Here is a 13,712-nt window from a genome sequence, read left to right on the forward strand (position 1 = left end):
GGTCGTTAGAGCGGCGCGCGCGGCAGCGGCCAGGCGGGTGAAGGGGGCGCGAGGCTCCCCCCACGTGACTCCCCTCCCCCTTATTCTAAGCGGGCGATAGAGGAGCGCGAACCCCGGCCCCCTAGCTACCGTTGGGGGCTCGAGACCCCTTCCCCCGCGTGACGCCCCCCCAACTGCCGTGAGGTGCAAGGGGGGTGTCTCAGTGAGGAGCAGCCCCGCCCCCGTGTTCCTGTGGGGGTGACTCCCCTCAGTGTGTCCCGGGGGGGGTGACTGCCCCGTGGCGGGTCCCTGTGGGGGGAGGGGGTGACTCCCCTCAGTGTTTCCTGGGGTGTGTGACAGCCCGTGGGTGGGTCCCTGTTGGGGTTGCTGGCCTGGCTCAGGGCCAGTCTCCAGGGGGGTGTCTGTAGAGCAGGGGTAGGTGATTCTGCAGGTGGTTTCCCCTTGTTGCCTTTGTGGGGGCCATGTTCTCCATCCCAATTATCCCGTCACATGTACTATGCTCTTCCCACAGGCTGCTCCCGGATCCAGGCCTTGCTGCCTCCCGCCATGTTACTGCGGAAATCCTCCCGCGTTCTCGACTCCCCAGGCAGCTCCAGTTCCTCCCTGGTGCAGCCGCAGGGCATGTGGGCCAGCCCCAGCTCCTCTGTGGCACAGGGGGATGCGGAAATGGGCTCCCTGCCAGCCTCCGGGGTGCCAGATGTCCTGTGAGTGGGGTGCAGAGCACTGTGCCGGCTGTCTGGGAGCAGGCGGGGGGCAGCACTGGAGGACTGCTGGTGTGGGGACAGACTTGGGGAAAGCTGGAGGGCGATGGGTTAGGAGTTAGCACTGGGTAATGGCATAGAGTGCACACTTACACAGTTTGCAGACGGTACCAAGCAGGTTGCAAGGATTAGAATTCCAAATGAACAAACAGGAGAAATGGTCTGAAACATAGGGTGAAATTCACTCAGGACAAATGCAAATTTTTACTCTGAGGGACAAATACACAATGCACAAATACAAAATGGAAGTGTGAGTGCCTAGGGAGGAGCACTTGAGGCAAGGATCTGGGGATTGAGGTGGATCCCAAAATAAATGAGCAAAAATGTGATATTGCTGCCAAAAAAGTGAACATCATTCTGGGTTGTATTTGCGGGAGTGATATAAGCATGACACACTCCACTCAGCACTGATGAGGCCTAAACTGGAGTACTGTGTCCAGGTCTGGGCACCACACTTCAGGAAAGATGTGGACAGATTGGAGAAAGTTCCGAGGAGAGCAACAAAAATGATGAAAGGTCTAGAAAGCACAAGCTATAAGGAAAGATTGAAAAAATGGGGTTTGTTTAGTCTGGAGAAGGGAAGATTGAGGGGGGGACCTGAAAACAGTTTTCAAATACGTAAAAGGTTGTTATAAAGAAGAGGGTTATGAATTGTTCTCCTTCAGTACTGAGGACGGGACAACAAGCAAAGGGCTTAAACTGCAGCAAGGGAGGTTTAGGTAAAACATGAGGAAACTCTTCCTAGCTGTCCGGGTGGTTAAGCCTTGGAACAAATTGCCCAGGGAGGCTGTGGTATCTCCGGCACTGGAGGTTTTTAAGAGCAGGTTAGACAGACACTTGTCAGGGATGGTTTAGTTCAGTGGTTTTCAAACTTTTTAGGCAGCATACCCCTTTCCAAATAATAGAACGTACCGCATACCCCCATCTGAGAGAGGGTTATAATGTACCTGTGAAAGCAGAAACAAAGATTGGTAAGGGATAACACGGTGCATTGTCTGCCACCACAGGATTTTTCTCACGTACCCCCTGACGAGAGCTTGTGTACCCCAGTTTGAAAACTACTTAGTTCTGCCTCAGTGCAGGGGTCTGGACTAGTCTTGAGGTCCCTTCCAGTCCTACATCTCTATCACTGGGGAGACCTCAGACCACAGAGGTCGCTGGGGTGGTGTGGGCATGCCAGATGGCATGGTGGGAGCCCTAGGGCTGTGAGGAGGGCAGCTGGGGAAGGGCAGTGAAGCCATGGGGGCTTTCTGCTCAGGACGTGTGCTCTGCCCACAGGGACCTGAGCAGCAGTGAGGATGGAGGTGGCTCCGACTCAGGCAGTGACTTTGAGGACACGCTCTGGAAGGGCGGCAAGCGGGGCACTAGGACCCCTCTTAGCTGCACCCTGGTATGCATGGCCCTTGCCTGTCTCCTCTCCAGTCTCCCAGCCCCCTGAGCCGCACACTGGTATACCCCCTTGGTTCCCCAACATCCCCTCATGTGGACACCCTCAACCCCCTTGAGCTTCAGCCTGGTCCTCTGTGCCCCCCTAGCCTCTCTTTGCCCTCACTCAGTCTGATCCCAGCTCTTCTGCTTCAGACAGCTTTGTGCCATGGAGCTGATGTGATGCAGGTGCAGCAGAGCCCAGGAACTTCTGACTCTGGTCCCAGCCTCCCCCTTCCCCCTGTTGTGGCCAGCCAGGGCAGGAACCCCAGCCTCTCCTGGCTTTGGGGTCCCTGCAGCATGGGTTCAGTGTTGTCTCTCAGGCACACTTCTCATGAAGCTGTGATATACTTGAACCCAGGGCTCAGCCTATGTCTTTTCTCCTCCCCAAGACAGCCAAGCGACCCCGGAAAGACGCCAGCAGAGATGGGGGTAGCCTGGCTGAGAGAAACCAGGAGCCCAGCAACCTCTTTGAGGTAGTGAGGCTGGCTAAGAGTGCCATGGAGGTAATCACACCCTCTTCAACCCCCTGTTTCCACCTTCCCCATATCACTGCACTGGAGTATCACTGGGACTCCTGGGTTCTCTCCCCAGCTCTGGGAGGGGAGCGGGAGCTAGGACTCCTGGGTTCCGTCCCTGGCTCTGGGAGGGGAGTGGGGGCTGGGAGCCAGGAATCCTGGGTTCTCTCCCCAGCTCTGGGAGGGGAGTGGGGGCTGGGAGCCAGGACTCCTGGGTTCTCTCCCTGGCTCTGGGAGGGGAGTGGGGGCTGGTGGGTTAGAGCAGGGGGGCTGGGAGCCAGGACTCCTGGGTTCTCTCCCTGGCTCTGGGAGGGGAGTGGGGGCAGAGGGATTAGAGCATGGGGCTGGGAGCCAGGACTCCTGGGTTCTGTCCCTGGCTCTGGGAGGGGAGTGGGGGGCTGAGAGCCAGGACTCCTGGGTTCTCTCCCTGGCTCTGGGAGGGGAGTGGGGTCTGGTGGGTTAGAGCAGGAGGCTGGGAGCCAGGACTCCTGGGTTCCATCCCTGGCTCTGGGAGGGGAGTGGGGTCTAGTGGTCAGAGGGGGCTGGGAGCCAGGACTCCTGGGTTCTGTTCCCGGCTCTGCTGACTCACTGCTTGACTTTGGGTGCTCAGGCCCTATCTCTGTATCCCATGCCCTGCGTAACCCCCACTTCTCCTTCTCTTTCCTCACGTCTCCTGTACCCTAAGTCCGTGGTGGACGACTGGCTGGAGAGCTACAAGCAGAACAAGGAAGCCGGGTTCCTGGAGCTCGTCAACTTCTTCATCCGCTCCTGTGGCTGCAAAGGTGAGAGGCCTGCATCCTGAGATCCCTGGCCCAGCCCTGTACCCATCTGTGTCTGTGTGGCACAGCTCAGCTCCAGGCGCTGGTACCCACCTCTGGATTTGCCCCAACACCTTTTTTTAGGGTGAGCTCCAAGCCCCATTCCCTGCGTCTTCTGGGGGAGGAACCACTGAGATCCCTGGGTAGTCTGTGGGGAGCCCAGGGCAGGATCCTGGCTGGTTGTCCCCTTGCCACCTGTTCTCACCTCTCTCCCCTTGGCAGGTGTGGTGACCCCGGAGATGTTCAGGAAGCAGCAAAACTCAGAGATCATCCAGCAGCTGACGGAGCAGTTTGATGAGGTGCCCAGTGTGTGGGGTGGGGAGGGAGGAGCTGTCCAGGCAGGGCTCCCAGGAGGGTAGGGGTAATGGATATAGGGCCCAGCTCATTCCCTGTAAGGAGGCAGGGTGGTTGGGAGGAGACGGAGGAGCATGGGGGCTGGCATAGGGGGCAGTGGGCGGTGCCCCCCCCATACCTGTTGGTAAATCGCTACTCCATGGTTATGGTGTATGAGAGAGCCTTGTCTGTGCCCACTAGGGGTACACTCTTACAAAACTGCTGGCAGCACAAGGGTTCCACTCTGGGCTGTCACAAGCCCCCTCTTTCCCAGTGCGGGCTAGCAATCCACACGCCCCACTTCATTACACTCGAATGCCCAGCCCCTTATCTTCTGGACACCTGCAATGCACACCAGTCTGCTGCCCCATGGGAGCACCATGCCCCACTCCACCAGCTTCTCCTCTGTTCAGCACTCCTGAGCACAAGGCTCTTAGGCAGGTGTCTAGTAAAACTGGAGTGAAGTTGATTTAACAAAGCTCAAGCTAAAGATTCAAATAAAAGCCAGGAAATGGATTTGGAAACATAAGGTGTCATGGAGTGTGGGGGAGTCCAGGCCCTGCACCCCTCTTCCTGGGATTCACCATGACTCTCAGCCAGCCAGTAAAACAGAAGATTTATTGGACAATAGGAACACAGTCTAAAACAGAGCTTGTGGGTACAACCATGACCCCTCAGTCAAGTCCTTCTTGGGGGCAGGGAGCTTAGACCCCAGCCTTGGGATTCCCTGCGTTCCACCACCCAGCCCAAAACTGAAACCAAAACCCCTCCATCAGGCTCTCTCCTGCAGCCTATGTCCAGTTTCCCGGGCAGAGATGTTACCTCTTTCCCCCCCCACCCCCAGCTCAGGTTACATGCTCTCAGGTATCCCATCCCCAGTGAGCCGCCCTGTTGGTCTGTATTCGCAACTCCCTTGCCACATTCCCAGGTCAACACTCCCCCATCCCTGCTGCGTCACATCAGGGTACAGGGAAAAGAAATGCTTGACTTGCAATCTGTAGCCTGTATTTACTGACAGCCTCATAAAGTGTTTCTAACCCAATGGTCTGTCCTTACAGCATTTATCCAGTCCAGAAAGCTGGGATCCGCTTTTCATCAGACACTCATGCTGACAGAGTGTTGCCTGCAGAGTGGATCACATCCTGTGCCCATCCTTCTCCCAGACTTTGTCTCTTTTCATAATGAGGATGTTTCATGAACCTCAGCTTAGCCCTGAGGGTTCCCTACTCAGAGGGTTTTCTTGGGGTTCTTCTGTCTAAATGCTCAGGCCTGCATATTGCCCAAACTGTAAACACAGGGTGGGGCTGTGTTGAAAGAGGTTAATTATTCTCTCTCTTAGCTGAGTTGGCTCTGAGACTCACCCCGCTTCAGATGGTGTGCTTCAGCTCCAACGGTTTGGAACAGAATGAGTCTATATTTTACATTTCTCTTAAAATAGTTCCTGTACAAACATCTTTTCTTTTTGCAAATACAGACTAACACGGCTGCTACTCTGAAACCAAACATCTCTAAGTAACCATGGCCATCCACTAATCCTTAGCTTTCAGTGGAGACCACACATGACCCCCGGCCTTTGGTGAAGTATCGAGAAAATGGTCAGACATAGGTGTAACTGGGCACGTCCACGTCACGCCTGTCTCACCCCTCGTGCCTTCCCTGTCCTCCCCTCTGCAGGACTCTGCTGAGTACCCACTGGTCCTGACCACTCAGCCATGGCGAAAGTTCCAGGTGGGATTCTGTGAGCTGGTGACAGTGCTGGTGCGACGCTGTCAGTACAGCATCATCTACGACGAGTACCTCATGGACACACTCATCTCCCTGCTCACTGGCCTCTCCGACTCCCAGGTGCGCGCCTTCCGCCACACCAGCACCCTCGCAGGTGAGTCCAGCCCCAGGGATGCGAACGGTATCTGCCTTAGCATTCCAACTGCAGGGTAGCAGTTAGAGCAGGGTGCCTGGGTCAGGGAATCCTGGCTTTCTGCTGTGTCGCAGTGCGTTCCTGTATGGGCTCGGAGCTGGGAGCCCAGGGATGGCCTCTCTGCAGAGGAGCGTATCTTGTAATATTGTTGTCCTGTTTGTATCTCAGTTTCCCCTATATGCTGCATTGTTACCCAGGCTGGTAGAGAGGTGGTGACCACTGTTCCCTCTAAGCTGTGCGAGTGCGTGCGCTCACACAGGTCCTAAACCCTGCGCACATGGTGAAACACCGCGCGCACAAAAATTTGCACAGAAGCGGAACAATTTGCACAGAAGAAATTTTTTGCGCACCCGGCCTATCAAAAATTAGAGGAAACATTGGCGGTGACTGTTTGCTCTTGGGGCAGGCGAGGAGACAGAGGGGTGGGTGCTAGCTGTCTGGGCCGTAGGCCCCATACCAGTGGCGCTCTTGAGAACACAATGGCAGATCCGATCACCAGGACCTAGCAAGCCAGGACCCAGAGGGAGATGGACTTAGCCTCCCTGCTGAGAGGTGGGGAATGGCATTTCACCAGCTCCAGAACAAACAGATGAGGTGGGGGGACAAGTGCTGGCTGCTGGAAGGTGTCAGGGCTCTCAGCTGGAGTCTGGCCCAGGAGGTCGGATAGACGGACAAACAGCTTGAACCAAGGGTTTCCCTGCAACGTGGCTGGGCTCTGGGCTACCCAGAATGGAGGATGCTTTAACCTTCATTTCTCTAGACTCCCCTAAGCTTCCTGTGTGCTGTGTGTCACTTAATGAATAAAGCCAGTTGTTCTGACAGTGCTATGTGAGTGTCACAGCGAATGCCAGGCGAGGGGTGTTAATCCCTGCAGAGCGGGCGAGTCTCCCCAAGGGTCCGTCTCTGGGACTCGCTGAACAGAGCTCACGATGGGAAGCAGGGAGGCTGCAGCCCCAGAACCCCAGTCTAAGGAGGTGATGAAACCGTGTGGCTTCCCCTGAAAGAAGAGGGAGACCCCTTGGGGGTCTGGCACACTGATGGGTTCCTCCTAGAGACTGTTCCAAAGTGGGGGCCGTAGCCCCAATCCTGGGGATCCATAACTGGGTTACATGCACAGCTCCCCACTTTGCTCACTCCATGCTCTTTGACAGCCATGAAGCTGATGACAGCGCTGGTGAGGGTGGCGCTGGGCGTGAGCCTGCACAAAGACAACAACCAGCGGCAGTATGAGGCTGAGAGGAACAAGGGGCCGAGCCGCAGGGCCACAGACAAGCTAGAGGCACTGCTAGAGAAGCGCAGGGAGGTGAGCAAAGGCTAGACCCTGGGCTGGCAGGGGCAGTGCTAGGGGACGCTGGGTTGGTAGGGTGGGGGCATGGTGCCAGGGAGTGCTGGACTGGTGGGGATGGGATGGGAGTGTTGGGATGGTAGGGGCAGGGTAGGGGATGGAGGTGGTGGGGGTGGGTGCTGGGCTGGTAGGAGCAGGGACTGCAGGAGTGGTGTGGGTGGCACCTGTGTCTGTCTCAGCTCCAGGAACAGCAGGAGGAGATCGAGAACATGATGAATGCCATCTTCAAAGGGGTCTTTGTGCATCGCTACAGGTGAGTGCGGGGAGGGGCCCCCGCCAGCTGGGTGTGGCTCTGCAGGGAGTCCCTGTCTTTCCCTAGGATGGCAATGTGCCGTCTGCACTTGAGGCTGGGAGCGGGCTGGGGCTCACGCATGCTGAGGGGACGAGGGGCGGACGCCGCAGGGGTATGCTGCATGTCTTGTCTGGCAGGGACGTGGTGCCTGAGATCCGGGCCATCTGCATAGAAGAGATGGGGAACTGGATGCAGAGCTACAGCGCCTCCTTCCTGACAGACAGCTACCTCAAATACATCGGCTGGACCCTGCACGACAAGGTGGGGAGCAGGGGCTCGGTGAGGGCTAGGGCCTTGGTGTTGGAGGGGAGCAGGGAGATCCAGAGGCGGGGCTCTGACTTGTGAGGCAGGGAAGGGACAGAGGCTGGTGCTGGCCTGGCTCTCAGCCTCTCCATCCCCACAGCAGCGGGAGGTGCGGCTCAAGTGCCTGAAGGCCCTGCAGGGGCTGTACCGCAGCCGGGAGATGGCTGCCCGCATGGAGCTCTTCACCAGCCGCTTCAAGGTGAGTGCCCTGCCCTGCCCTGCCCTGCTGCCTGCCCTGCCGCTGGGACGCCCCTGCCTCCTGGGGAGCCCGCCCTGCCGCCTGCCTGTCCCCCTGCAGCCCACCCTTGGAGGCCTCCCTCCTGTGGGGCCCTGCTGCCCCCTTACCCGTCCTGCGATGCCCCCTCCCGTGAGTGACTCTCCGTTCTGTGGCTCTCAGGGTCGCATGGTGTCCATGGTCCTGGACAAAGAGTCTGATGTGGGTGTGGAGGCCATCAAGCTGCTGACCCTGATCCTGCAGTGAGTACGGCGCTAGGAGCCAAGCAGGGACATGAGGGAGGCCAGGCACATTCAGGACACTTCAGGAAGCTGGGAGGGGCACGTAGTGAGCCCCATGGTGTGGGGCAGCTGGAGACCCCTCTCCCTGCTCAGGCTGAGCCTCTCCTGCTCTGTGGGCAGGAACATGGAGGAGATGCTGACAGATGAGGACTGCGAGGCCATTTACCCCGTGGTGTATGCTTCCAACCGGGCATTGGCTGCTGCGGCCGGGGAGTTTCTTTACAGGAAGTGAGTGAGCAAGCGCGGTCACAGCACCGCCAGCAGGGGGCGTGGGGCTGGCAACAAATATACACCTTCCTTCCCCCGGGGTATAGGGCTCCCCCAACAACCACTCCACACAGAGGGGTTTCACCTTCCTCCTCCCTTCAGGCCTTAACCTGCAATCTCAGCCTGTGCTTTACACAGGTGGCTGAGATACAACATTCCCTCTCCTCTTCTCCAACCCACCAGCCCCCACTCTCCTCCCTGAGCTGGGGAGAGAACCCAGGCATCCTGGCTCTCCCCTCTCTAATGTGTGTGTGATTTGCAGGCAGTTTGACCTGGATTGGGAAGCCGTGAAGGAGAAGGGGCGCCGTGGGGGGAGCAGGGACTTCTTTAGGTTGCTGCTGGCTTTCTTCATTGAGAGCGAGGTGAGGGGCGCAGTGGGGTCTGGAGGAGGTGGGGGGTCTGTGTGGGGGCTAGTTTCACCAAGTCTCCCCTCTCCTCCCCCAGCTCCATGAGCATGCGGCGTACCTGGTGGACAGCTTGTGGGACTGTGCTGCCCCCCTGCTGAAGGACTGGGATGGGCTGACCCACCTTCTGCTGGAGGAGTCCCTGGAGGAGGGTGAGTGAGGGAGGGGAGGCTGTGATGCACGGGGTGAGAGTCACAGCTACCTGGCAGCCTTTGGGGCTGGTCCTGGTCCTGGTCCTGTTCCCTCTCCCCACAGCAGGCTGGGGCGACCAGCAGGAAAACGCCCTGATCGAGATCCTGGTGTCCAGCATGCGCCAGGCCACGGAGGGGAAGCCGCCCGTCGGCAGGGGCCCTGGCAAGAAGGTAAAAGTGCCTGAGAGAAGGGAGGGGAGTGCTGTCCACCAGCTCCCCCGGGGGGTTCGGCGGCTCTGGGTGACATGTTCCCATGGGCCCAGAGACTTCAACACTCACCCTCCTCACTCCCCCAAGGGGGTACGCAAGCTGGGTCCCTGTGCCGCTGGCCGGAGGTGTGCACGCTGCAGCGTCTGCAGCCACCAGGCAGGGGAGCCAGCTCTCACAGCACCATCCCCTGTGCCAGGTGCTCTCAGCACGGGAGCGGAAGGCCCTGGAGGACGACAGGGAGAAACTCACTCAGTACCTCATCCCGTTGCTGCCCCAGCTGCTGGCCAAGGTAAATGGAGGGGAGGACCTCCCAGAGGTGGGTCCCGGGGGAAGCAAAATGCCCCTTCCTGCCTCTGCTCTTCACCTGCAGCTGGGAGGGAGGGGGCCATGATGAAGCAGGAACCCTGGGTCTGGCCTTTGCCCTTCCCTGGGCACCCCAGGGCCTCACGTGCCATAATCTGGACAATCTTGCTGTGAGGCCGTTCCCAGCTAGGTAATACGTGGGGGGGGGTACAAGAGGGAGTGTCTGCCCCATCCTGCTGCCTCCCTGCTTGAGTGACACCTGCTCTGCTCCCGCAGTTCTCAGCTGATGCGGAGAAGGTGGTGCTCCTGCTGGCGGCGCCGTGCTACTTCAACCTCAGCCTCTACAGCAGTGGGCGGCTGGAGAAGGTACTGAGGGTGGGTCTTAGCAATCCTGGCTCCCAGGCCCCCACGTCCCTCCCAGAGCCAGGGAGAGAACCCAGGAGTCCTGGCTCCAGAGCTGCCAGTCCAGGAGCAGGGGAGACCCAGGTGCTCTGGGGCCTGCAGTGCCATGGGAACAGGAGCATTTGGGGTGGGAGGAGGGGACCCCATTAGCTGCTTCCTTTGAGGTGCTGGCTGAGTTGCACTGTACTGTCTGGGGACCCCTCCCATCCAAGTGATGCAACTAGTGGGGGGTCCTCTTGGACAGGGGTACAGTGAGTCGCAGCCTGCGAGCCCTTCTCCTCCTTTTGCAGGAGCTGGGGATCCCCCTCTTTATTCTCCAGAGTCTACCTGTTCCCCTCCATCATCTTCCCAGGAGTTCTCCCCTCTCTGCCCAGCCCCACCATACCCTCTTTCCCCACAGTACCTAGAGCAGCTGCTGGCCCAGCTGCGGGAGGTGGTGGAGAAGCACACTTGCCAGGAGGTGCTGGAGGCTGCCTCCCAGGCACTGTACGTACTCTGCAACCCAGAGTTCACCTTCTACAGCCGTGTGGACTTGGCCCGCAGCTGCCTTGTGGACGCGCTGACTGACAAGTTCCAGCAGGAGGTGGCCGAGCTCCTCCAGGTACCTCCCGGGGCTGGGGCTAGGGTTGGGACCCTGTGGGAAGGGGATGTCACTGCAGGGAGTGGGGGACTGCTAGGGTCTGGAATGGCAGCCAGGCAGGGGAGTGGAGAGGGCATCTCTCTGTGAGGGTTTCTCTGTCCAGTTCCTGGATTCACAGCTTCAGAATGGTCTCTAGGAGGGATCCTTCAGTGGGTCAGACCCCCAAAGGGTCTCCCTCTTCCCCCAGGGGAAGCTATGTGGCTTTGCTGCCTCCTTAGGCTGGACTTCTGGGCATGAAGCCCCCCTGGTCCCCCTCCCACCACTGTGAGCTTCGTTTAGCAAGTCCCAGGGAGACTCGCCCGCTCCACAGGGATTCACACCCCTTGCCTGGTGCTTGCAGTGACACTCGCACAGCACTGTCAGAACAGCCGGGTTTATTCGTTAAGTGGCGCACAGCACAGGAAGCTTAGGGGAGTCTAGAGAAATGGTTAAAGTATCGTCCATTGTGGGTAGCCCAGAGCCCAGCCACTCTGTGGGGAACCCCGTCTGTCCGTCCATCCGACCTCCTGGGTCAGACTGCAGGTGAGAGCACAAACGCCTTCCAGCAGCCAAAACTTGTCCCTCCACCTCATACGCCTCCAGTCCTTTGTTCTCCAGCTGGGGAAACTGGATTCTTCGAGTGATTGCTCATATCGATTCCAATTAGGTGTGTGTGCACCACGTGCACAGTCATCGGAAAGTTTTTCCCCTAGCAGCGATGATGGCACCGAGGTCCCTGGCCCTTCGCATTAAGCCTCCGATTCCGCCATGGGCAGCGCAGTCCCGGGGAAAGCCGGCGATGATCTGCCCTTCGACTCGGCCCGCAGACGGGAGGTACCGCTCGGAGTCCCGGCACCGATCAGTCTTATGGCACCAGTCGTACTTGTGGTGCGGGTCTGACTCGTGGCACCGATCCAGCGCTCCCGCTTACGATGCAGATCACCTTTGTGCAGTAGGTCCTGATCTCGGCACCGTTTGTATCGGCACCAATCCGACTTTCTGCGCAGACCCCGGTCGTGGCACCACTCCCCTGCCTTGCGGCACTGCTCCCTGGCTTAGGTGCGTTTGGCACTGCGACGGCCATCGTGGTCCCGGTCCCCATTTTCGGAGATGGGGTCCAAATATTGGCAGCAGCCCCAGCAGAAGTTAGTACGGGACGGACCTGACGTCGGTGCAGGGCCATGGCCTGCACAGTAGCATGGGCCAGAGCAGTGAGATTTTGGACCCCATGGGCGCACTGCCAGGCCCAGGGTGGCCCAGTCCAAGGCCTCACGCTCAGTGGCGTCCGAGCCTAGGGTGCCAGAGGCAGCGGCCACTCGCCCACCCCTAGGGGTGCAGAGGAGCCGGCGGGCGCACCACCTCCTCCGGAACACACCCCAGTTCCTGAGCCAGACCCTGTAGTGTCTGACACGGAGCTAGAGGTGGGGCAGGAGGTCCTGAGGACCAAGAGGGTCAGAAGGACCCAGTTCCCCCACTAGTGTTGTCCTCATCCTCCCCAGACGAGGTGGTGGTGGGCACCTCCGTCTCAGGGCCACCCCCTACAGATAGCCATGCCCACCAGGAACTCCTGCGCAGGGGGGCATGGAACTTGAACCTGCAGCTGAGGTGGTGGTAGTGTCAGAGGACCCTATGGTGGACATCCCGGCACCAGAAGGACCATCCAGGATCACTCTACCCCTCATCAAAAATATCCAGGCCAATGCAAAGACTGTTTGACAGACCCCAGCCTCCATCCCTCACACCGCTAAGGGTGTGGAGAGGAAGTACTTTGTGCCCTCCAAGGGGTTCGACTACCTGTTCACACACCCATAGCCTTGCTCGTTGGTAGTATCTGGAGTAAATGAGAGGGAGAGGCAGGATCAGGAAGCCCCAGCACCTAAATCTAAGGATGCCAAGCGCCTGGATTTATTCAGATGCAGTTTACTCCCTGGCGGGGGGGCTTGCAACTCAGGATTGTCAACCAACAGGCGATCCTGAGCAGATACAGTTTTAACTTCTGGAACTCAATGCTGAAGTTTAGGGATCTGGTACCAGCAGAATCCAGGAAGGAGTTTGGGGCAGTTGTCAAGGAGGGCAAGGCAGTGGCACGGACCTCTTTACATGCCTCACTGGACACTGCAGACTCGGCAGCACTCACCTTGTCCTCAGAGATAGCTGTGTGGCGTAGCTCATGGCTGCATGCTTTGGGTCTCCCACCCGAGGTTCGCAAACTGTGCAAGACCTACCCTTTGATGGGGTGGGTCTGTTTGCTGAACTCACTGACTCCAGGCTGCATAGCCTCAAAGACTCCAGGGCAACAATGAAATCTTGGGGTATGCACACACCCCGGCAACCCAACGAAAGCCCTTTAAGCCCCAACTGCTGCAACAGTGCCCGTATTCTCCTCAGCCGAGGCAGGATTTTTACAGGCGCACGGTAGGAACGGCAGGTGTAAGCCTTCCCATCCCCCATCCGGGCAGGGCCAGGGCCCGACTAAGCCTTTGTCAGGCTCAAAACAAACATTTTGAAGGTGCGCCCGAGGACGGAGCATCTGTCTCAATGCTGGATCCTTCCCCGTGTTTTTTGAACCGTCTATCCCACTTCTACCATTCGTGGTCCCAAATAACATCGGACCGCTGGGTTCTTCACATGGTGGAAGTGGGATATTTTTTTCAGTTCTGCTCCTACGCTCTTCCCGACCCTCTTCAGGGACCCTTCTCGTGAGCAACTCCTTATCCAGGAGGTGCAGGCGCTCCTCGCCATAGGAGCAATGGAGGAGGTTCCTCAGGAGCTAAGGGGCAAGGAATTCTACTCCCGTTATTTCCTAATCCCCAAGGCAAAGGGGACGGGGGGGTCTCAGACCCATTCTAGACCTGCGAGGACTCAAGAAGTTCATGGTAAAGTTCTGCATAGTCTTTCTCAATATAATCATCCCTTCCTGGGATCCGGGAGACTGGTTCGCCACTCTCGACATGAAAGATGCATACTTTCACATAGTGATTTGCCCTGCTCACAGATGCTTCTTAAGGTTCGTGATCGACCAAAAACATCAGTTCACGGTCCTTCCCTTCGGCCTGTCGACAGCTCAACGAGTGTTCACCAAGCGTG

At 58.3% G+C, this 13,712-nt stretch overlaps 1 protein-coding gene across 20 annotated transcripts in view; it reads left to right on the forward strand.

Moving 5' to 3' along the window:
* The window catches only part of STAG3 (stromal antigen 3), a 24,221-nt gene continuing 10,509 nt past the window's right edge, over nt 1-13,712 (forward strand). For 9 of the 20 annotated variants that reach the window (XM_038386097.2, XM_043503657.1, XM_043503658.1 and 6 more), the window contains exons 1-19: nt 52-183; nt 512-704; nt 2,040-2,151; nt 2,579-2,692; nt 3,390-3,486; nt 3,745-3,821; nt 5,530-5,734; nt 6,925-7,076; nt 7,298-7,371; nt 7,548-7,671; nt 7,814-7,912; nt 8,111-8,190; nt 8,350-8,457; nt 8,759-8,858; nt 8,941-9,052; nt 9,156-9,262; nt 9,498-9,590; nt 9,881-9,970; nt 10,407-10,607. In XM_038386097.2, the coding sequence (XP_038242025.1) occupies nt 547-704; nt 2,040-2,151; nt 2,579-2,692; nt 3,390-3,486; nt 3,745-3,821; nt 5,530-5,734; nt 6,925-7,076; nt 7,298-7,371; nt 7,548-7,671; nt 7,814-7,912; nt 8,111-8,190; nt 8,350-8,457; nt 8,759-8,858; nt 8,941-9,052; nt 9,156-9,262; nt 9,498-9,590; nt 9,881-9,970; nt 10,407-10,607 (2,103 nt within the window). In that variant the 5' untranslated portion in view covers nt 52-183; nt 512-546. Of the gene's footprint in view, nt 184-511; nt 705-2,039; nt 2,152-2,578; nt 2,693-3,389; nt 3,487-3,744; nt 3,822-5,529; nt 5,735-6,924; nt 7,077-7,297; nt 7,372-7,547; nt 7,672-7,813; nt 7,913-8,110; nt 8,191-8,349; nt 8,458-8,758; nt 8,859-8,940; nt 9,053-9,155; nt 9,263-9,497; nt 9,591-9,880; nt 9,971-10,406; nt 10,608-13,712 lie in introns of all 20 variants that reach the window. The other 11 variants (XM_038386103.2, XM_043503656.1, XM_043503660.1 and 8 more) reach the window with 7 other exon arrangements.

This window comes from Dermochelys coriacea, chromosome 28 (assembly GCF_009764565.3).
Source record: "Dermochelys coriacea isolate rDerCor1 chromosome 28, rDerCor1.pri.v4, whole genome shotgun sequence".
Taxonomy (NCBI): Eukaryota; Metazoa; Chordata; order Testudines; family Dermochelyidae; genus Dermochelys; species Dermochelys coriacea.